At 49.6% G+C, this 23,905-nt stretch overlaps 9 protein-coding genes across 9 annotated transcripts; 4 read left to right on the forward strand and 5 right to left on the reverse strand.

Moving 5' to 3' along the window:
- Positions 1-117: 117 nt before the first annotated feature.
- EDB91DRAFT_1133849 (uncharacterized protein) lies at positions 118-2,804 on the reverse strand. Its single transcript, XM_041318745.1, has 11 exons — positions 2,555-2,804; positions 2,447-2,483; positions 2,292-2,386; positions 2,073-2,241; positions 1,880-2,020; positions 1,757-1,825; positions 1,645-1,707; positions 1,462-1,586; positions 1,271-1,413; positions 926-1,217; positions 118-876 (listed from the first exon to the last, which is right to left on the reverse strand). Exons 1-11 carry the CDS (start codon positions 2,610-2,612, stop codon positions 422-424), a joined length of 1,647 nt encoding a protein of 548 aa, XP_041177196.1. The 5' UTR covers positions 2,613-2,804; the 3' UTR covers positions 118-421.
- On the reverse strand, positions 2,805-4,878 carry EDB91DRAFT_1133850 (uncharacterized protein). Its single transcript, XM_041318746.1, has 3 exons — positions 4,493-4,878; positions 3,321-4,440; positions 2,805-3,273 (listed from the first exon to the last, which is right to left on the reverse strand). The coding sequence occupies exons 1-3, from the start codon at positions 4,712-4,714 to the stop codon at positions 3,212-3,214; spliced, it is 1,404 nt and encodes a 467-aa protein (XP_041177197.1). The 5' UTR covers positions 4,715-4,878; the 3' UTR covers positions 2,805-3,211.
- Positions 4,879-5,707: 829 nt separating this feature from the next.
- EDB91DRAFT_365919 (uncharacterized protein) lies at positions 5,708-7,709 on the forward strand. The gene is made up of 5 exons (XM_041327015.1): positions 5,708-5,912; positions 5,969-6,119; positions 6,171-6,310; positions 6,366-6,469; positions 6,523-7,709. The coding sequence occupies exons 1-5, from the start codon at positions 5,846-5,848 to the stop codon at positions 7,588-7,590; spliced, it is 1,530 nt and encodes a 509-aa protein (XP_041177198.1). The 5' UTR covers positions 5,708-5,845; the 3' UTR covers positions 7,591-7,709.
- A 218-nt stretch (positions 7,710-7,927) lies between these two features.
- Positions 7,928-9,900, reverse strand: EDB91DRAFT_1237391 (major facilitator superfamily domain-containing protein; the record flags this gene model as incomplete). The annotated part of the gene is made up of 9 exons (XM_041321585.1): positions 7,928-8,250; positions 8,305-8,514; positions 8,563-8,703; positions 8,756-8,776; positions 8,832-9,056; positions 9,094-9,334; positions 9,391-9,650; positions 9,701-9,775; positions 9,828-9,900. The coding sequence occupies 9 exons, from the start codon at positions 9,898-9,900 to the stop codon at positions 7,928-7,930; spliced, it is 1,569 nt and encodes a 522-aa protein (XP_041177199.1).
- Positions 9,901-10,218: 318 nt separating this feature from the next.
- EDB91DRAFT_1133868 (transcriptional repressor TCF25-domain-containing protein) lies at positions 10,219-13,496 on the forward strand. The gene is made up of 10 exons (XM_041318747.1): positions 10,219-10,449; positions 10,502-10,576; positions 10,629-10,816; positions 10,866-11,290; positions 11,349-11,438; positions 11,485-11,638; positions 11,686-11,959; positions 12,010-12,152; positions 12,202-12,961; positions 13,015-13,496. Exons 1-10 carry the CDS (start codon positions 10,309-10,311, stop codon positions 13,135-13,137), a joined length of 2,373 nt encoding a protein of 790 aa, XP_041177200.1. The 5' UTR covers positions 10,219-10,308; the 3' UTR covers positions 13,138-13,496.
- Positions 13,497-14,817: 1,321 nt separating this feature from the next.
- On the forward strand, positions 14,818-16,537 carry EDB91DRAFT_1347181 (DExH-box splicing factor binding site-domain-containing protein). Its single transcript, XM_041325914.1, has 4 exons — positions 14,818-15,141; positions 15,214-16,191; positions 16,217-16,351; positions 16,404-16,537. Exons 1-3 carry the CDS (start codon positions 14,840-14,842, stop codon positions 16,341-16,343), a joined length of 1,407 nt encoding a protein of 468 aa, XP_041177201.1. The 5' UTR covers positions 14,818-14,839; the 3' UTR covers positions 16,344-16,351; positions 16,404-16,537.
- On the forward strand, positions 16,511-17,800 carry EDB91DRAFT_1248566 (uncharacterized protein; the record flags this gene model as incomplete). Its single annotated transcript, XM_041322951.1, has 3 exons — positions 16,511-16,537; positions 16,599-17,122; positions 17,173-17,800. The coding sequence occupies 3 exons, from the start codon at positions 16,511-16,513 to the stop codon at positions 17,798-17,800; spliced, it is 1,179 nt and encodes a 392-aa protein (XP_041177202.1).
- Positions 17,801-19,155: 1,355 nt separating this feature from the next.
- EDB91DRAFT_366076 (uncharacterized protein) lies at positions 19,156-19,655 on the reverse strand. The gene has a single exon (XM_041327016.1). The coding sequence runs from the start codon at positions 19,508-19,510 to the stop codon at positions 19,250-19,252; it is 261 nt and encodes an 86-aa protein (XP_041177203.1). The 5' UTR covers positions 19,511-19,655; the 3' UTR covers positions 19,156-19,249.
- A 1,133-nt stretch (positions 19,656-20,788) lies between these two features.
- Positions 20,789-21,749, reverse strand: EDB91DRAFT_1082196 (uncharacterized protein; the record flags this gene model as incomplete). Its single annotated transcript, XM_041315467.1, has 7 exons — positions 20,789-20,864; positions 20,918-21,020; positions 21,146-21,220; positions 21,280-21,311; positions 21,376-21,418; positions 21,466-21,489; positions 21,644-21,749. The coding sequence occupies 7 exons, from the start codon at positions 21,747-21,749 to the stop codon at positions 20,789-20,791; spliced, it is 459 nt and encodes a 152-aa protein (XP_041177204.1).
- Between the last annotated feature and the right edge of the window lie 2,156 nt (positions 21,750-23,905).

Genomic DNA, 23,905 nt, shown 5'->3' on the forward strand with positions numbered 1-23,905 from the left:
AAAGAAAGTGGTGTCGGTGGGCTTCGCACTCAGGCTGGTCATTTTGATGGATGCGCTTCCAGTGAAGGGAGAAGAGTTGCCAATACCACATCAAGCTACATGGCGTACTCTTATAGGCTCGCGTTTGTGCTGACTCGGCGCCAAGATATTTGAAAATTACTAGGGAATAGCATCGGCGAACAAGTGCAACAGCTTGAACCGTTGGGGTGCCACAAGGGTGCCAAGCAAGTAAATATGTTATGTTCCTGGTATACAGTACAAACCGTGTTATAGAATGTGTATGTAAGTGAATGCATCTTTCCAAAGAACCACGAATGAATACAGGCTGAATGCGGAAGGGAAAAGCAACAAAGGCACGAGTCTAACACTGCATGCAGGAAACTGGAAAAAGAGTTCATCAGGACTATGGTAGAACGCACGATCACTTTGACGCCAGACGTATACTCTTCCTTGTCGGAGGGGGATTGTCAATGTCCAGCTCGACACTTGTCTCCCTGACCCTCTTCGGGTTTCGCGGTGCCGTCCTTGTCGGAGAGCGGCTCTGGCAATTCGGGGGAAGGGTCGTAAACTGGTTATCTGAATAGCTAGGTGTGCGCCCGAAAGGTCTTGAGGTACGGCTCGAAGGCATACCGAGACTGATGGCACGCGTAAGTGTGCGCGGGGTGGAAGGTGGTTCAGTAGCGGGGGGTGTTTGTACTGAAATGGCTATTTCGGCTGTCTCGTCTGGGGTATTGGGAAGGGATCTAAGCACGTGGCGGTAGGCAGCTTGGACAAGTCCCATGAATCTCTCTTCCCTCGTATACACCCTGAGGAGGAGCTCGCCAAATTTCTCGGGCATTAAAAGGGAGACGTCTCCCGACTCAGCCCGCCGGCACACTAAGGGAAGGATCAGTACAGCTGTCCTATTTCGATACTTGGTGCTCACCATTTGGGTCACGCTTGCTATAAAATTTGACCTGATAGATGGGATTGTCTACCCCTCTGCCGTAGTGCATTTTGCTAACGTCTACGATGACGTCGTCGGCAGTGAGCTCAGCGACAAGGCTCTGTTCAACACCAGGAAGGTTAACATTCTTAGCAGCATGCACAATGGTCTCAGGCGTGATCTGTGCCTGACAAAATTCCTTGTCATCCCAGTCGATGATCTTGTAGTCTACCTGGCGATAGAGATCACGGGTCTGGATGCGGTTAATGATTTTGCGCGCTGGTGCAAGTTCCTAATGTAATTATAAAATGGAAAAAAACAAAAGGAGAAGCGAAATAGACCCACTTCCGATTCGGTCATGTTGATACGGTGGAAGAGATCATCCGTGAGATGGAGATACTTTTCAGGTACATCGATGTACTCCGCAAACTTCATGTGATTCTGTGCAATCAGAAGTACGTCCATCAACATGTATTCGATCGCGCGAGCTATATCTAAGATCAGCATAAAAGAGATATACGCAAAGCGCCACGTACTGGTTTTGTGATTGTAGATATTTTTATGTAGAGAGAAGCGAGTGTAAAATAGCTCGTAGACCGTGTTTGCATCCTTGATGTCATAGCATATTTGACCGTCGATCACGCGAGCGGAATGGATCAATCTAGATGGATATCAAAAGCATTCAGCGAACACTTAAGCCTTAGGAATCTGATAACTACCTTGTCATGGCAATGTTGCGTTTTTCGCCAACAGCATGACAGTCGCGAGCGATGTAGTCAAACCTTGAACTCCGAATGAGTCGCTGCAAATTGTGGAAGAGTAGAGACGCACTTGTCGACATCAATGCCATTGAGATCGTTGGCAACAATCTCAAACAAAAATGGCATAGTCGCCCCAAGTCTGAGGCAGCCATTTGTTCATCAACAGCGAAGATAACTAGGTAGTAATACGTACTTGCATCGCTCCTTCCTGCCCGAAATGAGTGCCTTCACGGTTTCTACATCCTCATCTGAAATTTCGAGGTTGTACTTCTTCACCATGTCATCGAACATCATTTCCGACGCTTGTTCGTGACTCCATTTAGAGTGATTAGGACTAGTATATTGTCATCAGGTCTTTCGGAAAAGCAAGCCAAGATCAAACCTACAGGGCCTTTGGGATGAAATGGCCATCCCAGACATGGGACCAAGGCCCATGACCAAGGTCGTGGCACAGTCCGGCAAGCTCGACGCAACGTATATGGTCGTCCTTGATTCCCAAGGACGGCTGACTCTTTTGAAGGTGTTGAGCCATCATCCTGGCCAGGTGGCCGACGCCTGTTTGAGCCCGTTAGCCGAACCATCTAAATAGATGTGATCACTCATACCAAGACAATGCTCGAACCTATTATGAGATGCTCCTGGGAACACGTAGTACGAGAGTCCTAGCTGCTTTACATATCTCAACCGTTGAAAGTGAGGCCTAGGAGAATGTATTAAGGTTATTCCATCAGCGAGAAGCCCGGCAAAGGTAACAACTCACGTGTCTATGAAGCTGCAAATCCATGGATTGTACTCCACTATTAGATGCACAGAGTCACACCCACTGATGAGATCGCCATGATAAATTTAACTGAACTAGACTACTCACCATAGTCATGTACTGGATCTTTGAAGATCCTCGTGTTGGGAATTGAGTCTTCAGTCATAAGTGCAGTGGCAATTTCGTCTCTAGATTACGAGTAGCTGAAAAATTGACGAAAACTGGTATCTATGCAGCGTGGTAATCGTCAAGGCGAGAGAGAGAACGGTGCTGTTTAGAACGATCTTTACAAATTACTTATACCGAGAAGTTGTACCGAGAAGCTAGAATGATGACGAAATTTACGTTTCGAAAAGCATGCCTGTGGCAGTGCGCAGACATGGACATGTGACCAATATCAATCTCGGTTGCATAATTCTCAGTCTCTCCACGCGAGTTAACGAGAACAGTCTGTTAGTCGTCCATGGGTAAAAACTCCTAGTCAAAGGCAAAACTAAGGACATCGTCAGATCCATTCGACTGACTTTGGGTCCTAAGTTAAGAAACTCTTGATAGGGGTGGGTTGAACTCGAGGCTTCTAATGAAGCTCGAGGTATTCTCGGTTGAGCGCAGATCAATCATGGGATTGTCGCCAGGTCACACTATCAGTAGATATAGCGTACCCTGAACCCTAGATTGTGAATTAAACGAGAAAAGTCCTACAAATACCGCATGGAGTTCGTGAATCGCGGAAAGGGGGTACAAATCGCTGAGAAAGATCGGACCTCATGTTCCACACAGACCAGCATCTTTATCTGCTAAACTTGGATCATAAACAGGAACATGCCCTACGAGGCGATAAGCTCCACGGAAATAGATCGTGTAAAACACGCACCATTAATGTGTGGCATACCAGAAGGTGGTGAAGGGACAGTCATATGTGGTGACTGCACCAGCGAATCCATAAGTGGGCCTGTATTCGTCCCTCCGCGTTGTTCCTGCTGAACTGGACCTGGCTGCGAACCTCCCTCATGGACGTCTCCCTGGAGAGCAAGTTCTTCTCCTTGCCCCTGCTTTCCTGATGGCCGACCCTCCACCCGCCTCACGAACTCACCCCACACGGCACGTTCATCCGTCCCCATACCCTCAAACATGCCCCGGACTGCTGTATCAGCTTTGCGATACACCCCACGGTGCCGGCACACGGTAGACTTAACATACCGGCATCCAAAAATGCGTTCGAATGCCGTGCGCTGAGTCGCATTAGGTGTCTGGGCAATAAGAGCGTCCATCTGCCGGAAGCCAGTAGCAATTTCAGACACAGTATAATCGTTAGGCCATCTTTTGAGTGGAGGATGGGGGTGCTGGGGGAATGCAGCCCCTGGCCCTGTTCGAGTGGCTGATGAAGGCGACACCCCTGGATACTGCCCTGGGCTGTTCGGTGGCTGGCCGCTCATTGGGGTTGCGGGAGGGCCTGAGTATGGGTTTGGCATGGATGGGGATATCTCGCCCTCAGGGCTGTTTACGTTTGATGGGCTAGCAACTGGCGGTGCATTCATTGGATGCCCAAGCGGGACCTGCGGGTACATGTATCCCATTTGCGGTATGTACATCGGGTGTGGGTACCCTTCCGGAGGGTATGGTCTTTTCGCAGGAGGGCCGTCTATATGTTCAGTTGCAGGCCTCTTCGTGCCATTTTGTGTGAGAATCGTAGGGGATGCGGTTTGCTTCTTCTTTGGCTGTAGTGCTAACTCCTCTGCGAGTCCTCGGCATTCCTCGTCTAAAAGCCCACTTAAAAGACTTTTGCGGAGCTTATATAGGAGACGTTGGTCTGTCTCGATCGTACGGACAGTGGTAACCACATGTTGCTCCCAATTCCCTGTTGCATTATTATAAGTATCGATGTATGAAGCGGGTGTGAGTTCCAGGTCTGAAACCACGGATGGAAAATGCGACAGCTGAAACAGTGGAAAAGTGGAGATCTCGTGGTTCAGGCGAATGGGATCGCACGCCGGCTGTTGACTAGTACAGTCACCGAACGTTACCCTTTCAAGGTAAACAACTGACCTTGTACCATATAACCAGCGTGATAGAACGTTTCAGTGACTGCTCCATCTGGCTCTGCCTGTCATCATTGGAGCTGGCAGAGGGATGCTCGGGCGAAGGAGGCTTCTCTGCACCACGAGAAACTGCATTTGAAGGTGCGGGCATCTGTAGATGGGTGGACACAGGAACGATTGGAGGGGGCCGGGAGGCCAAAGTATGCATCCTATCCATTTGTATGGACATAGTTGCCCTGGAACGCGCGGCTACAGACGCGCTGGTCGCTCTGGATCATAACAGACAAAAATCAACCGAAATCATTGGACTGCATCTGTGACGAGATCAAGAAGAGAGAAGCACTCACGACCCAAGAATCCAATGGACAGTCTAAGCAATAGACAAGTCCGTAGAACAAGAGACGTGGACAAACAGTGGACGACACCTCAGTCCCATGGACCACGTGGAAACAAACTCCGATATCCAGACTTCAGCCCTGAGCCAGCTCAAGCCCGCTCCCGACCATGTCCGAAACTATATTTTTATCTGAATATACCAGAGCTCCAGTCGAAGTTGGAGGCTTTCAGTCTGGCTTTGACATTCCAAGCTGCTGTTACTACCCGAATTTCTGTGATACTTTCTTTCCTGCAACTTACAGTTTCAACTAATGTAACGATTCATGCAGGGCGATCATTGCGGAAAAGCACCAGGTCATTGCCAAGTGGGCGGTCGGCTTCAAGTGATAACCCTGCAGCCTGCACGATAAGCCATACGAATGTCCACAAATCAGCTAAACCGTTGTCTCAACTCTTGTAAGTACTTGTGAGGATAACCTGACATTCCTCGTGGACCAGTGGCCACTGGCTAGGAAACCCATGTCAGGCTCAGAAGTAAGTACTTATACCTATGGTATCTTGTCCAAGACTTTTCTTTCCGAGTCACCGTGCGACATCACAACTCAATTATATGGTTCGCATCTACTTCACCCTGATGCCTTGCGATATTATCGCATCAGTGGGAGTCAGTGAAATATTGCAGCATCGATCAGTCCAGGCCTTCATTCGACCGCCGAAAGTTCGGGATTTCCGGCAGCCTGTCTCCTGACATGCTTGTTACTGTCGCTTCATGAACCGCATTGAAACACGATCGAGGCATGAGGTTTTTCATACTGGAATAACATTCCTCTGTTCTGGAATTAAGGATCAATCCGTCCACGTTCTGCTCCCGGATCCGTGGTCTACATGAGGTGCAGCTTCATAATCAAGCCCACAGGCGCCCGTCAATGACGCCAGCACAGGTTTCATGCAGGAGCACCGCTAAATTGGCGCAGATTTATAGTTCAGGGCCCCTTCTTCACCTGCAGCCTCCCCTCCCTTGTGTATGTCCAATCATTCTCAGCTAGAGTTATGGCGCCAAACGCCTCAGGACAAGCGATTGACGATTTCTTGTACGATTCTCGTTTCACATTATTCAGACACTAAATCGATTGATTCTGGAATGTAGCCATCCGTGTGACAGCTCCAGCAACTGGTCTGCGCCGCATTCCAGCCGGGTTTTATGTCGCTGTCGAGATCGACCGAACCCTTTGGAGAACAGCCGTTAAAGCGGAAGTACCGTCAAGCAAAGTCGTGCAGTGGGATCAGATTTTCGTCCTGTGAGTGCTTAGTAGGACAGCGTTCCGTAAGAATACTCAACCCCGTCTCAGTCCCACAGATAATTCAGCGATAGTATCTCTGAGGATCTGTGCAGCCTTCGAATTTGAACGTATGCTTGGGCGCGGCGAGTTGATGCACGAAGCTCAACTCACAGTCGGAGAACTCTTGCACCACAGTAACCATTTCCTACGTAAGTTGGCAGTTGGTGTTTGTGATTCCTTTCACCTAAATGGAACAATCTGCAGCCATCTTATTCTCCCATGCCGGTGAATCAACATCTCTCCTGGTAACGGTTGACCGTGGCCCCGAAGACGAACCCGGTGCAACTCAATTCGGCCAACGCTACTCCGTAAGTGATGTCACCTACAGGCGTCTCTGCTATCAGATTGATATCCCTGCCAGCCCGGATCTGAGGACTCACAATTTCTTGGACAAATGACAGAAACCGGTCAGAATCTACTCGCATGCTATCGCCGCACTCGTTGCATCTCAGACTATCACGCAGCCACAGAGCAGCTGCGCCTCACGCTTGGTTATTGTGGCAGTGATCACCCTGACCGTGCAGCGGCCTTAACTAATTTAGCTGACGTTCTTGCCATTCACCCACACATCGAAGAAAGCGATTACGCCATCAACGCCCCTATCTCCCTGTATCAGGAGGCGCTGGAGCTACGCAGACCAGGGCACGCAGACCGTTCCTTGGCGTTGCTCAAGCTTGGACTCGCACTGCTATACCGTTTCCAAATACGGAAGAACCCCGCAGATGTAATGGCAGGGCAAGAACTGCTGAATCGTGCGCAGGGTGTCTGTTCGGATGATAATGCCGATATCAAACCCGTCTTTGACGCAATCAGGAGCGCTACTTCTACTAGTACGTCAAGAAGCCACTGCTCTTCGCCGGCACCTCCGAGTCCATCACCATCTTCACCGCTTTCACAAATGCCAATGCATTCCACGCCATCACAGCCTCATAAATTCCCTGAGGCACTGGGACGCACTGCTGACCTATCAACACGTTCTGCTCCGCTGTCGATGAGAAGCGTGAACGGTGAATCGTTGCCACAGCATGGACATGCAGAACAGTTCGGAGATGAGAAAGGCTCTGCCACAGTTTTCTATGAAACCAAAGCACCACTAGCAGCCTGTCAGTCCACACACGCCCCCTCGCGTCCGGGAACTCCATATACAAACTCTGTTACGAAGCCTCCCAAACTACCGCCAGGAACTCCACACCGAGAATGTAACACGAAGTTGCTGGCCCCTGCTGTGGAAATGCGGGTGATGCAGCCACAACAGGCTAAATCTGTCTCATCACCGCTCACACCCAGCTCTTTCCTCCCCTTGCCGGTACCAGCTGCTCAGGCCCCAGATTCGTTCATCTCGAAGCCGTGTATAGCATTGATTGCTGGTGGCGTGTCTCTGTCTATTCTCCTCTTGATGACGTGTCCATCGCATGGGCTATGGCTTTGATTAATGTTATTAACTTATTATTGGTACCTTCATTCACATCTGTAATACTAGGATCACGTTACATTTATTCTGTACCATCGAACTGTATTTACTGATGTATCCATTATGATTTAGCTCGCATAGTACATATGTATTCACAGCTTATCTAAGTATCTACCTTGCGAGTAAAATGTTATTATGATGACAGCGTGTCTTCCATGAACATGCGGCTGCCCATGAAGCATGTGCATGACGATGTATGCACCTGCACGTCTTGCTGCAGTATTGCCACCATTTTGAACTCATAGCGAGTCTATTTTACACCTATCTTGCATTGGGTATCTGGCCAACTCTCCAACTACTCTTCGACCTCCCAAACTACCTCCCTTTTCACCTCCAATGTCTTTCTCTGGTCCCTGATTCCCGCCCACACGCTCAACCCAAGTGCAATCAAGCACGCCGTGGCTGTCACATACAAAGTCGAGACATAGCAATCACGTCCATCAAAGCATTGGTGTTCCCTTGGGAGATCAGCACGCTTTAACAAAGTTAAAGGCGAATGTGTCCCAGAGTCGTCGTTCGAGGCGTGTGAATCGAGGTTGCGCCCGAACATGAGCGAGAAGAGATTCCCTCCTACCAGAGGACTAAGGGAGACCCATCCCCAATTCTCTGAGAGATGTGCTGGAACGATTCACGTCAGTTTCCTTTCATCAGATTAGCTATTCCACCACTCACAGAGCCCAAACCAGTCGATGACGATTGTGGGGCTCATGCCAAATAGACTACCATATGCGAGCCCAAGTAGCGCGGTTGCTTTCCAAAGATGAGCAACGTCGGTAACGCCGATGGCAGATAATTGAGAAACGATAAAGAGTGTTGAAACAATGCAAAAACAGTATGCACGAGGGAGACGTAGGCGAAAGCGGGTGAAGTCCGCGATTAATCCTGGGGTATAGAATAAGCGTAGATAATGAGGTCAAAGAAGAAACATACCTATAAGAATGCGTCCTGCAAAGTTGCAAACACTAAGAGTTGAAACTTGCGCAGCTTGCCATCGCAAGGCTTCCAAATCGTCGTAGTTAGGATTCCCTTTGGCATATAACGCCTGAGATATGGAGCCAACATTGTTGATATCTAGAGGACTCTTGGTGAGGTGATATCATTTGCGCTGACCGGAAACACCTACACATGATTCCAGTTCCACTCACTAATCCATGCAGACGTCAGTCATAAGACATCAAAAACAGGAAAACTCAACTCACGGAGCCCCATTATGAGAAACATAAGATAAAAATCTGGGGTGAGCCAGAGTTGCTTCCCATAGATGTTAGGTCCATCATACACGTGCTTTCCGCGGCTCGTACTCCTCCTGACACTCGAACCTCTCGATATAATTTGGTCCGGTACAAGTTCAACCGCGGTCGATGATTCAGGAACGTGATAGTTTGATGCCGCGTGTTCATGTCCCCAGAAGAAGGGAGGTGCCGCTATCATTCTCATTAACAAATACAGCGGCATCGCCACTCGGGAGAGGCTGATATTCCTCGCGTCCGAGCCCACCTTCGACACCGAGTGTGGTGCGTGCGGGAGGTAACGGTATTTGACGAACTATCAGAAGACCTAGAAGCATAGGCATGGCGGTGCCGAGGCCCAGGACAAGGAGAAGGGCGGAGATGTCACCAGGGAATGCGATACTAGCAACGGCGGCAAAGAAAAATGCGGATAGGCCGAAACCAGACAGAACGAGACCAGTTGTGGTTCCGCGCTGCAGAACCCATTGCATCAACGTGACTTGGCGATGCAAGCATATAGAAAACGAACCGATGATTCAGGGAAGCTCTTAGCCGTAGTGTTCATAGCAACGGCAAGACCCGCATTTCCAGCCGTGCCGGTCATGAAGGTACAGGCGATGAGGATGGCAAGACGCACGAACGAGAGTGATGTTTCGGCACCATCATCATAGATGCGCTTTATGCCAAGATATCCGATGAGGAGGCAGGCGCAGGCACTAATAAGTGGAATGCGAGGACCTTTGGTATCGACTACTCGACCCCAGGCTGGGCCGCTGAGATATACGCCCACTGAATAAAGCTCAGAGTTTTGGTCGAGTTTAATCAAATTATTAGCGTACCATTCCCTGCGAGGCCAATGACATTCAACTGGGTGTGAGAGAGGTACAAACGCGCGCCCAACTGCGGAGCGTATGCTGTGATAGAATATCATGTCAAGGATCTTATCGTGAGACGTGTACCACTCACCAGAGTATATCTGGTGGCAGACTCTACTTAGTTTCAACCCCACGGATGCATATTCATGAAAAGATACGTACATAATTCGTCCCGGAACTGAGAGATACGAGGATAGAGCCTAGAAGCGTCAACATACGCGGTGCGCTAAATAGCGCTGGGACCTGTGGTTCCATGCTTGAAGGAGTTGGCAAACGACCTTACAACAGTCTTGAGATTACGAAGAGTTGGACCTGTGGTTGGCCGGCGGTGCGTTCGTTGAGGTCACCGACGGCGACAGCGACGGGAGTGAAAACGAGGGAAGCGAACGTCGTGTCTGTGGAAGAGAGATAACGGTGAGGCAAACCCGGAAGTAGACTCTTACGGTACGGCACCCAGGGAACTCAATAAATCATGTGGACTTAGAGAAACAAGATTAGATAACCAAAGATAAATCATAGCCTTAACCAAGCTTGAACTTTTATTAACCACAGCCTTACTACGCTGCTAATCCATGCCCCCACGAATTAACAAACGACAGCAGCGCGAGCAAGAAGAGCTTCTTGCGCTTGGAAATCAACCTGCTGCGGCCGCTGATGCAGACAGCGAGGAGGAAACCGCACCAATAGCCTCCTCTACCTCGGGGTTTGCAGCAGTAAGTTCAGCCATGGAACAAATCCGCGTAGAGATCATAACGATGGACACAGCTTTTTACCGCAGAAGACGACCATGATGTACCTGAGAGCGATGACGAAACATCCAAGCCCACAAAGGCAAAGAAGGTGCGTAACTGCGATATTACTATTCGAAATCGATCGACTCATTCGAACGCAGGCAAAGAAGAAGAAGAAGAAACCAGCTGTATCTGATGCGCCTGCAAACCCTCAGCAGGCTAAATCCACTGAGGCACCGAAGCTCCAGCAGCCTTCCCAGCCTAAGTCTGCAAAGAAAGGCAAGGGGAAAGACAAAAAGAAAGACGATCTGGATGATCTAGACACGGCACTCGCAGAGCTTTCACAAAAGCGCGTCCAAATATATAGCGTACCGTTTCCAATGCTGATCAACAAAAAGGTACCCAGAACTCCAAAGCGTGGCAGCGTCCTCATCCTCAACTACTCGAAACGCATCCCTTACATCCCTTCTATCCGTCTCAGTATCCAACCTCGATGCAGAAGCGGAAATGCGCAAGTTCTTTGGCGCTAAAGCCGTTATAGCTGCAAAGTCGTCTGAGACTTCCTCCTCCGGCGGCTCCAAAAAACGGAGGGGCGGTGCTCCAACACAAACCCAGCGTTCACAACTCACGCGACCGCATCAATCATGGAGCATGATCAAGCAACGTGAAGGCCTCTCTTCTCGTCCATTGACCGACGAAGAGGTGCAACAGAAAGTTTCAGATCGTAATAGCACAGCCGCAGGAGACAAATGGTGGACTGTTGAGTACAGCAAGAGGTACAAAGGTGTCACGAAGACGTTTATGCAGGCCGTCATGTCAGGAGGTAGCGCTCTCCTTATAATACACCTTCTCCTGACGTTCATAACCATCCATGCGACTAGATCCTGAGGCACTTTGGAGAGTTTTGCAGAAATTACCTTGGCATGGCGACACACTGCTGCAGCTAGCAGAGGTATATCGCCATCGAGAAGGTCAGCGGTCCGTTTCGTTCATGTTCTCGTTGTTGAATCCTTTCAGAATACAGTCAAGCTGTTGACTACGTGGATCGGGCACTCTTTGCATATGAACGCGCTTTCATAGGGGCATTCAGCTTCACGAATGGGCTTAACCGCCTCGACTTCAATCGCGTTGAGAACCGACCCTTCTTCCTTGCGTTACATCGGCAGGTCACGTATGTCGCCCTACTCTTATGTTCTCGCATAGACTAACCAAACACAGTGACCTCCAGCGTCGCGGATGCATCCGTACTGCGTTCGAGTTCGGGCGCCTTCTATACTCTCTCGAGCCATGGACGGACCCGCATGGTGTCCTGTTGCACCTAGACTTCGTTTCCATCAAAGCGGGTATGGGACAGTGGCTCCTGGATATGTACGCCGAGTTTTCTGGAACAAAGACGGCATTTGAGGATCATTTGAACCCGAGTGCGTTGCCTGGATGGGCGTATGCGAGAGCTATGGCACTTTTTGCGAGGGAAAAGGCAGGTGGAGCGCAGGTGAGTTTTCTAACCATAATATCAACTATGTATTGATCTTGATGTGCTAGAGCGTGGGCAGCAGTACCGACGCGCTGAAGCAGGCTATGCTAGCCTTCCCAGAGGTTGTGCCCCTACTGGCTGACAAGTGTGATATCTCATTGTCCCCAGAACTGCGCGGACACAGAGCACTCCGCATCCAGACTGATGGAATGTGAGTTTATTTGATCTGTCACATACCTGATCACTGACAGTCATTAAAGTGGGCTGTCGCCCGCTCAAAGCATTCTCCATCTCCTGTCTCATCTCTATGCTCAGCGATCCGCACCTCTCTGGAAATCTGCTGCACATATGAAGTGGTTCGAAAGCACCGCTAATGGAATTCTACCATCGCTCAACGCCCAACGCTCGAATCCGACTCGTGAGCGGTTCCTCCAAATGTATACCTCGACGACACTTCGCTACTCGGTCTACCGACATATCCTCGTCCTTGAGCAAACCTTCCGGAATCTCACCCCCTTCATCCCCCGTTCTGTGTTGTTGGCAAAACAGCTTGCGTGCGATCCGCTTCCACCACTGACAGCAGTCTCTGAATACAACGACGCCTTCTTTGTAGGCGCAGAAGAGATATTCAGCGTACGCCCGCGCCGGCGAGACCTACGTGCGCTGGAGCGACTCATCCCAGACGCAGGCATCAGAGCACAAATCGAAGCGCTGTTCGATGCGAACCCTGGACTCGCGGGGCAGTTGCCTGGTGGTGTGGTGCAGTTTGTGCAGATGATGGCAGAGATGCCGGATGAGGCAGTGGATGATATGATGCTTGGTCTTGCGATGGGTGCAGAGCAGGGCGGTGTTGGTGTGCAAGGTGGAGGGGGTATGCCAGGCGGATTACCATTGGAGGGCGATGATGATCTGCCGGACTTGGATCCAATGCCTCCGAGAGGTGCAGCAGAAGCAGCGCCAGGGTTAGCAGAAGAGGATGAAAGTGATGAGGACGAGGATGATGAGGACGAGGATATTGCTGTGAGTTGTCTTGATGTCTGGCTTGTTCGGAAGTGCTGATGTGATTGTTTTAGCCCATGCCCATACGGGTTGTGAGGAACCTGCTGAATCGATTTTGGGGAGGTGGCAGGGCTACGGCTGACAGTGATGAATCTGATAGTGACGCTGAGGACCGTGACCATGACGGTGTTGACTAGGAGTATGCGCGAGAATTCGATTCTACCCGAGAGCCGAGTGTACTTTTAGCCCCTTTCGTGTCAACTAAGGAGCACGGATTTCACGGAGAATGCTTTGAACATTCGGAATTTATCTGTCAGTGTAACCTGCAAGCTTCTCTACTTGCAATGAGATTCGAATGAGATCTCCAGTAAAGGCTTATGAGGCCCGGATCCCATTGTCCACCATTATATGCCCTTACTTTGAGCTACCCCACAGCTGTCCACTCCTAGGCCAGGGCAGACTGGTCATCAATAGGGATTGTCAGGGAGTAGATCCATCGTGTGTTGGTAATCAGCGCTCAGCTGCAGGTTGGCACCGATTTTTTTTAAAAAAAAACTGTACGGTATGGTGGCGCGAAGCCCTAGAATAAACTTCCTTGACCACGCACACTGTCAGACATCTCGACATCAACAATCGGAGGCAGTAAAGACAACACAGTGTCATCCACACCCACTGTTACAGATGAGCTCAGTTCGCTCTGACAATCTGCCCATCTCTCACAGTCCCAGTGGAAATAATTATCGGGCGGAGGGCTGTGACCGATCGTGCCACCTTGATGCTCTTGGTAACACTTCTTGACAGCAGTCGAACCACGCTCTATGTCCTCCCCATTCGATGGGCTTGCCTTCCCCGTCGCACCGAAGATCCGGCCAAATGCGGTGGTCTTGATGAAGGGATTGTCGTAAACGTGGGTTGGTTCGTGGAACGGTAACGTTTTTACAAAGGTGTTATTATTAAACTTCTGCTTCAAGAGTTTGACGTCGGCTTTGCTGATCGATCAGGGAGAAGGGACAGGTTAGACCTAGACATATGATCAAGCCAGATTTTCTAGTTTAAGTACGAGAAGGAATGTGAAGTTCCTCGCTCGAGTAGCAAATGAATTTCATTAGCCGAGGAAATATGTAGCAGTAGGAATCAGAGAGCGGCCATGTGGGACTTGGTGTCACACCGCCCTCAGTAGGCGAGGAGAAGATAGGAACAATGTTCATGTCGGTGGAAGAGAGAGCTCCCTGTCCGATACAGACAACTGAGATGCTCTTGAGCCTATTTTCTCTATCTATTCATGCCCAGAGAACAACCACAGGACGGACTGCTGTATCCCATTTTTCAGGGGAGAGACAGGGGTCCCGCCAGAAAAATGAATCACCCACGCGAGCGCTGTAGTCTTCCAGTGTTGTGCGAACGTCAATTTGGCAGCATACAATATGTCCAGGACGGAGGGGCAAGGTATCCTCACGTATAAGAGGACGTGACGGAGAGTCTATAAAGGAGTCCTCAGTCGAAAGAAAAAAAAAATACAGTGAAAATCAAAATATCAACAGACCTGATAAAGTCTCGACCGAAACATGCCACTCGATAGGAGAGGAGCTAGGTAAGTCAGCTAGCGCACGAATTTCTCGTATTTGTAAACGCAGCAGCTCGTAGTCAGATCTGGAAGGCTGACCGGTAGCTACTCGAGTGGTCTTGTACACGCGCCCCTGAATCAAATGTCAGGCATGGAATAGCAAATGACAATATGTGCGTACATAGCTTCTTTCTCCCGGCAGATTATCGTCTCGAAGACGCCATGATTCCCTTTGAAGCTGTATCTGGTAAAAAGTTAAAGCAAACCCAAGGTGATCGAGTCAAGCTCATGAGGAGCTGATGACTAAGCACTGCTTGGGTGTATCCTGCACGACGATGTCAAAACTGTCGTTCACCGTCCGCAAACCCACAGCGGTCGACGAAGACAAGGCCAGCGACAAATTCAAACTCCCAGCGCTCCCTCGTCACCTCTCCAGTGCCGCCAGCTCTGCCTCTGGCACCCCACTCACAGGTTCTCCTCGCACTTTCAGCTCTCGTGAAGATTCAGACGATGACGAGGAGAGCGGGATCGTATTTGTTGATGGTATACGCCCGGACGAGCCAGACTCTAGTGACGATGAAGACGAGCGTCTCGAGGATGAGCTCATCACTTCTTTTAACAAGTTTGGTGCACAGCGGTGCGTTATCTTCCATTCTTCCCAACAATTCTACAGCTCACATAAGGCCCATGTGCTACCTCTATCATCCAGCGTAAATGAGAAAAAGCCCAAGCCGAAAGCCCCCACGGGCCCCCTCATTATTCCTTCCAAGTCAAACCCTGACTGGCGCGAGGCAGCACGCAAGCGTCGTGCAGGTGCCACACGGTTCATCCCTGAATCTGCAAAAGCGAGCACAGGCGCAGATGGGAGCGTTGGAGGGCTCGGAACGCGCGACACCATCAACTCTGGCCCTGAACTCTCAGGTATCCAGCTCGCCAACAAGAAAGTCAGAGTCGGAACTAGCACCACGTCCACTGACGAAGAGACTACTATGACGGTGGATGCAGAAGATGTACAAATTGAAATCGTCGAAGAGACGGAAGACCAAAAAGCCCTTCGTGCGCTGCTGGCTGGGGATATGGACTCGGCACCCCAGATCGATACTATTCCCGTACCTCCAAGTGAAACTGATGCTCTCCAACAAGACGTTGCTGCACTTCCCGACGTCGCTACTGCTGAAGACTACGCGCGTGTACCCATCACTGCTTTTGGAGCCGCTATGCTCCGCGGCATGGGCTGGGTGGACGGTGGGGTTGTCACGAGCTCAGAACGAGCCAAAAAGAATGCGCTGGTGGAACCTTACCTCCCGAAATCACGTCCTGCACTCTTGGGTATCGGAGCAAAGGAGCAGGAGGTACTAGATGATGGTAGTAAGAAGAAGAAACGGAGAGGGGATGAGAAGCGGTATATTCCTCTTGTGAAAAAGGAGAGCAGTAGGGAGGAAAGCAGGAGTGGAAGTGCGGTTGTTTCAAGGAGGGCTTCGAGGTCACCGGAAAGAAGGAGCGGAGGGGAGAGAAGTAAGAGAGACGATGATCGCGAGAGGAGGAGGGATGATGACCGTGATAGAAGGAGGGACGATGACCGTGACAGGTCTACGAGAGAGAATGATCGCGATAGGCGACGAGGGCGTGATGGCGACGATCGACGAGACAGAGACAGAGATGACAGAAGAAGAAGAGACGATAGTAACGGACAGCGACAGGGACGTGGACCGACGGGACCGAGAGCGCGACGTCGATAAACGACGTGAGAGGGTCCGTGACTACGACGATCGCGATCGGCGCAGAGACAGGGATAGAGATGGGGAGAGTAGACGGGGAGGTAAGGACAGGCGAGATTAACTTTCTAGGTATGGGTACTATCACACTCGTTCCACAACACTAGGGCTGATCATTATCCAGATAGTGACTTCGCTACATCTATGTATTGTATTATAGCGCTGCATCATACCTCGTGCGCCCACATGCTCTCACAGACTGATGTCCCGTTAGCCACTTGACTGGCCATCATGAGCCTAGCCTTAGGGTTCGTGAAGGTAATGTTTTGACTCTGTTGCGCTCCGGTCGAGTCCCAACGACACGCCGCTCTTTCCCAAGCTGCGCTCGCTCACATGGTGTGATTCGGATCTCACCTCCATCCTAACACTCAAACTCTTCTTACCCACCCTCGAGGCACTCTCCTTCAAGTTCTACATCGATAATGAACCATTTTTCAAGGCTGTCATTCCTGGCCTCCGTACCGCCGCCCCACGCCTCAAAGCTCTAGAGTTCAGAGGCATGAGTCCGACTAGTGACAGCACCTCGGAAATTGAGTCGCTGTTGCTCAGTTATCCTGAGGGTCTCACAGCGCTGTCGTTACCATGCTGTGATATCTCAAGCAGCCTGCTTCATCACATCGCCCCGTGGACACGCCTTCAATGGCTCACCTTGAAGCTGGGCCACAACAGCATCCCCACTGTACCTTTCCATGCATATGCGTCTCAGCCCTTTCTGGCGCTCACTCACCTACATATCTTGTGCGAGGACTTAGGCCGTTTCGTATCTTTCCTGCGTGCCTTCCAGATTATCAGGATGAATTCTGATACGCGTTCCTTTGGATACCCCAACCTCAAACAATACATGTGACCGCACGAAATTGCAGCCCAGGCACCATTTGGTCTCAACTCCTCAGCATTCTCACCCGCACAAACTTAGAGCACCTCATTCTAACCGAGTCGTGTCACCATCAAGCGTGCCCCAATGCATCCTCATCTTTTGATCTTCACCCCCTACTCATTGACCCCACCGCCCTCGCAGACCTCAAGACCCTCGTCATCTCTCCCGTCAAGTCCTCGTCCATTGCGCTCACCGACTCCGACATCCTCATACTCGCTCGCACATGCCCATACCTCGAAATCCTGAGAGTGTGCAACACGCCCGTATCCCTCCATGCCTTACGCATCCTCGCGAGTTGCTGCCGTGAGTTGTGCGAGGTCTCACTCTGCTTGGATGCGCGACTTGATGCCCTCGGGGCGGCACCTCCAGACAACGATCAAGTGGCTCTGAAACCCAACATGCGCCTCATAAAGCTACTCATCGGGCCGTCGCCCATCGCATGCGTGGGCCCCTTGGACCCTCCGACGGCGCCAGACCTTATGAGGTCAATCCCACGCTTCCTGAATGCGATGGTGCCGCGGCTTTCGACCTTCTTTCGGATGCCAGGTGAGGAGGAGTCCCGAAAGATATATCAGGAGAGATGGTATGCGGTATTAACCACTTTGTCGGCGATGGCGAAAGGTGAAGTTGAGGATAGTGACTGATGTTTGTTTGGGGTGAGTTGGATGTTTAGGCGGCAAGATTGTGTTGGGTGGCCAGGGGGACGTGTGTACGTGAGAAGGGTTTTTAGCGGCAGTCAAGACTTCAGGATGATTCACGTATTTCAGCAGGCGTTTTCTCACTTCTTCATCTATTCTATTTATTTGCCAGTTCAAAGGTGAGCAAATATGCCGCTCTTCTCCCGCACGTCGAATACGTATACATAGTGGCCTCTGGCTGTATTCTTCTTGGCTGCTGCCGACTTCCGTGAGTTCTCGATCTATACAGCCCTGACACTCCCCTACTAACAGGATTCCCCGCTCAGTCCTTCTTGCTCCCTTCTCGAAATCAGCCAACGGCGCCATACTACCTGTGCGTCACTCTTCTATCACTAAATATCACGCGCATTCCTCATTTTTGGTACTGCTTCGTCGATTAGACTCATAACCAATCTGGACTACGGGTATACGCCAGGCTGGTCACGAGCTTACTCGTCAATATCGCCATCATGTTGCAATTGACGATTTTCGCTCACTGTGGTGTTTCAGTAAAAGACGGTAGGCGTCTAAAGAGAGAGAACTTGTATGAGTTCTATAGTACATCAGTAATGAATGCGTTAGGTATACTAAGGTATGCTTACCCCCAGTCGGGTATAAGAGACTGGGGAAGAGAGAAACGAGTGTAGACAGAAACAAAGGAGAAAAGTTATACTACGTTGCGGATTGATTTCCGACATTTAGCAATACCGAATATATAATGTAGACTCTAATGCACTGTGGGTAGTGAATCCAATGAAATTCAGTATGCGAAATCAGATTGTAATGTCCTGACATTCACAGCATAAGGTGAAGTTCCTTTTTTTAACTGAAATTTCAGTGAAAATATACTCTGAATTTTGTGCTGAAAAGATGAGTATTCTAAGGAAAAGTTCCTTATTTCCTTGATTTAAGGGGATGGACCTCCTTTTTCTCTTTATGAATTAAGGTAAGTAAGGAACAAATTAAGCACGAAAGGGAACTCGGTGATTTCCTGATGCTACATGCCCAGAAGCAGATCCGTTTTGTCTCAAATGCAGACACAAAGTGGATGTGCGGATCCTCATAACCTGATTTGATACCGCGTCGGTTTAGACGCTAGGGCAACAACCCTATCCCCGAAAATCCTTACAATAATTCAGAGGCAGTTTTGCTTCTCAAACGAGCACCTAGACGGGTAGAAATATCCTTGTTTTGCCTTGTCCGTTTACATTCGGTTTATAGCCTCTAAACATATACTATTCCGGTCGGTTCTAAATCTCGTTTCTGCAGTGAATATTGTTGTTTGTATTTGGTTTGTGTGGCGGCACTGGGATGTCGACTCTGAACACACTGCGACATCGATGGTTTGTATCTCGTGAAAATTCACCCATTGCTTGACATCATCTTCCCAACATACCCCCCAACCTAAATCACCTCTCAAAGTGCAGTGACATGCGTCAGGCTAATCCCGTGAACGGCATCCGAAGAGGAACTACCACACCGGTGAGTCATGTCGTTAAACACAGGGCGCAAACTACTCATACTCACGCATGTTACCGAGTCATAGCATTTCTTGCAGTCTTTAAAAGTCAAGCACAACAAAGGACAGTCATTGTCAGGGTCACTGGCAGGTATCGATGCTGCAGATCTTGTTACTGTCAAAGCGATGACAACGGCGAGGACAAAGGAAAAACGCATTGTTTATGAGGGTGTGATATGGGGTCAATAAATATAAAGGAGATAGCAGGAAGATGGCTTGCTTTTATGTGCTGAACATTGTGGTTTAAGAAGAACTTATCCACTCTTTCCAATGGATGATATCTGCGATGCTAGCAGATTGCCACGTAGGTCAATGCTGGCTCGAATCCCCCCTTCAGGTTTGCTTTGATGTGCTGAACCTTGTTATCTACGGTTGAGGAAGAACCTATCCACCGTCTCGAACGGACGATATCTGCAATACCAGCAGATTACCACCTGAAGCAAGGTCAATGCCAGCTCGAATCCGCTGTCGGGAACAAACCAACGTTTCAGGCCTTTTCACGTCATCTATTAAATTTTTCACAATCTCACGCATCAACTTGCAGCTCAACATCACAAAAGTTACTCAACTCGCGCTGCAAGTTACAACGAATGACACGTCACTCACTGCTTGGTTGTGTCACCGCCAACTTCTGTACATGTTACGGAATACTCACTAACATCTCGAATCGCCTCTCTGCACGCTGTCACGATAGGATCACTATGTAGTGCAGTATCTGCTTATACGTCGACTTAAACCGACAATGCCTCTATGATCAGTCGGGCTGAAGACGAGGAATGTATCAAAACGGAACTGTTGTGTTCATTCCTTCCTGTGTGCAATCATTGATCAAAATTTATGTAACACTCCTACTAGTTTCAAGCTTCGCCTCTGGCCGCTACCACGCCAGATGGGGAGCGAACGAGTCATGAGACGAGTGTGGCCAGGGGAGTATAAAGACGTCAAGTTGCTGGTTCACACTACAATTGCAACGCGTAGATTGCCGTAGGAGCAGCCACATCGTAGTTGGGATGGTGTGCGAGTCCAGTTCCAGTCATTCAGGAGAATAAATCGTCACTCGTCAGATCAGCTCAGAGACTCCATGCGACAACATTGAATGGAAACTCCATTCAGTGTTACCGTATGGCGTCTCCAACTGACTCGGAGACTACCAGTGACTAAAAAAAGGAAGAACTCACCTGTGCGTGACCTCGTTCATCCAGTTTGCCCTTAATTCTTCTTATCGTCTGGATTATGTAGTGTTGTCATTGTTATTTGTATAACCGAGGTGGGCTTACTCGCGCTGACGACCTCGGCTCTTTGAGCTTCTTAGCGAGGAAGTAGACTGACATGGTAACGATGCCACACCCGGACCCGGCCGTCACTGAGGTGCGAACGGGGTGGAACATCAGCCAGACACTTGCAACCTCGGAACTACCCCATGGGCGTCCTCGGTATCAACAGCGGGTGTCGAGAGGTCCACGCCTGAGCCACCACAGGGTTCCGACGTAGGCGACAGTGACCGCCCATGCCCTGAAGATGGCGCAATGTCAGTGACGGAATGAGAAGGTAAAAATGAAGCTTACCCCCTCATCTCGCGTCCGGGCTGACGGAACAACGAGAATTTTGAGTTGACGTGGGCTGGGGTGCCTATGCTACGTGCGGGCCAATGACTAGACCGGGGAAATTCTGAGGAGGCATGCAGGGTGGAGAGCAGTCGGAGAGCTGAGAGCCTCGGCGAATGTGGCCAGCAAACACGGTTTGAAGAGGATCAGATGACTTCCTATCACCTGCGCACCGTCCACGGCACTTACGGCGCCCGCGAAGGTCAGCACCTGGTTGTCGTTCCATTGAGTCATCAAGTGGTAAACCTCGAGGCGCGCTGAAACCTGGCTGTGATCGATGTTGATTAGTAGGCAGGTAAGAAGGCAGCGAGAAAAGGGCATACCTGCAGTATCCGGTGTGAGCTCGCCGCCAGACCTGGGCGCAATCAATAGAATGTTAGTCGCCTGGGTACTGTAAGCACTATGAACAAGGCACGTACCACGTGGTGTCTGGCGGCAACTTGAAGATTTGAGGTATGCCACCTGTACCTGTAGTGTTGAAGCTTCAAAGTATCAGATTAGAGACGGACCTTGATGCACAAATGACTCTAAACCTTCGACAGTGAAGCATCAAGCCAGAGAGTACTGCCCGCCCTACTAAACCCTTAGCTTTTAAGCATCAAGCTAGAGACAAGGCTGACATAAGGATCCCTCTGCTACCCTTGCAAGTCAGAGATCTCAGTTCCTGATCTCAGTGCCCGATCCCACCATTGGTGCTTCTTCGCCGCTGGTGCTTCTCCGTTGGTATTTCTCTGTCGTTGTTGGTTCCCCGCCGTTGGTGCTTCCCCGTCGTTGATGCTGTGCTAGTATTCATAAAAAGTCGTTATTAGAGAGAATTTGTTGTGCATTTGAATAATCTGTACCAGCAATATTCACAAAACCAATCACAATTGAATGCGGATGCCATTACACGAAAAAAAAATAACAGGCATATAAAGTACAATAGTGGGACTCAGGTTAGATTGTGAATGTCGGCTAAAGCTTCAACAAAGTTGCTTAAGCCTGCTAAACACAGCCGCATGGACGACGAATTGTCAGAGCGAGAAAAGCCGAGGTGAGACGCAGAATCGACAACCACAACGACTATCAAAACAGACGAGTGCAAGACTAGAGAAGAGAAAGGAGAAATTGTGGCACATACTATACTAATAGGGAAACCAAAAAGGAAACTGAAATTCGTTCATGACAGTACCTCCCCTCTAAGAGTTGCGTCTCGCGACTAAGTTCGATGATGCTCATAAATGCCGTCTCACCAATTAAACAGATACTTGTTGGAGTCCGAACGATCCGAACGATCAGAGACGAAGAAAACCGACCGATCCAAGATGGTTGAGGAGGGAGAGTGACAGGTGGTCCGAGCCCAAGCCAAAACGGACATTGATGAGCGACGTGTTGACGTCGGCTTGTGTCCTGCAATATGTTACTTATTCATTTGATATATTTTTCGTTTCTACATAGCTTACTATAATAACACCACCAGTAGCACGAGCGCATCTCAGCCTTTTCCAAGAGACTAGATGTGAGTTCATAGTCTCTACATATCGATTAGAACGCAGCTAATGAGTCATTAGTATACTTGTTCATTAGGTACTTAGCTCGTTGCATGAGCCTTTTCCAAGAGACTGAGATTATACTTGTTTATTAGAATGGTGTTAGGTACCGTGCCGACTCAGGAAGCAGAGGGGTCAGGGCTTGGCTTCAGCTCTTGCGCTGCGCCCTTAGCCGAGTACGTGCCCCAAATTTGGAGCGGGTCCGACGTTGTCTGACGGTAGGACAATTGGACCGCTTTGGACCACTTGGAGGGTCGGGGAGTAAGAGCTACTAGCGGCGGGCCGACTAGGAGCAGAGCAGAGAAGGCGGGGAGTGATGCGGAGGGTGGATAGGAGCAGGGGAATGTTTGGTAGGGGCGGGAAAGGCGGAGGATAATGCAGAGGGGCGAAGGAGGATATTTGATAGGGGCAGAGTAATAAGGGAAAGACTTAGAGCACGGCTCTAAGTTGGAGCGGAGGGTTGGAGGGTTGGAGGTGACAACAAGTTGAGACTTGTGTCCGGAGGAGGCAAGGTCCTACTGAGAATTCTCACAAGAGGTAACTGCGAGATGACAAGTAATATTAAGACTGAGGAAAAATATCTAAGTACATGATATATTGTATACTACTATGTATGAGGCAGTGATCAGGATAACTATGTAGTAAGGCTATGTACCAAGGATATAGTTTGTAAGTATTTTACATAGGTGAAGACATAAGTCGGGGCGGATATCAATATGTATGCTGTCGGATCAGTGATCAAGCAGGTAATAGGAATTACTGGTCATCCGGAAGTAAGGGTCTATGTACCAATGGGGAAGATATATATCTAAAAGGGGAAAGAGATCCAGTTGAATGGAGAGGTTGTGGAAAGGGACCGGTTGAGTGGTTGAGTGGAAGCGTAGGGGCAGGAGTACTGGACTTGTGATTGGACGGAGTGGAGGATGGATGGGGCAGAAGGGGTCGGAAAGCGGAGCAGATATCAGTATCAGGAGCAGTCGGATCAGGTATATGACAAACGGCCCCGAAGGCCTGCAATATAATTACTCACCACAGGTTATGAGCCCTGTCTCGACCATGGATACTTTGCTCCCCAGCTCCAACACCACCCTGCTTAATGTCCCGAAGCTTGCTGAAGATGGCTCGAACTGGATAACCTATAAGGAATGGACGTTAACAGCCATTGGCGCTAAAGGTCTGATGCTGGTATACTGATGGTCGAGCAAGTGAGCTGAAACCCTTTGCAGTTGACCTGAAAATGAAGGCTATCGTGAAGCCTGATGGGACGACACCTACGCAGGCAGACTACGATGAACTTGATAAGCGGATCAATGAGTACCATCAGAAAAACTTGCTAGTAAAGCAGCAGATATTTAGCATGATCACTGATCAGCTATTACTGTGTGTCCAGAAGCTGAAGGATGCATCCAAAATCTGGGAA

Source organism: Suillus paluster, assembly GCF_016628075.1.
Source record: "Suillus paluster strain FC165 chromosome Unknown EDB91scaffold_26, whole genome shotgun sequence".
Lineage (NCBI taxonomy): Eukaryota > Fungi > Basidiomycota > Agaricomycetes > Boletales > Suillaceae > Suillus > Suillus paluster.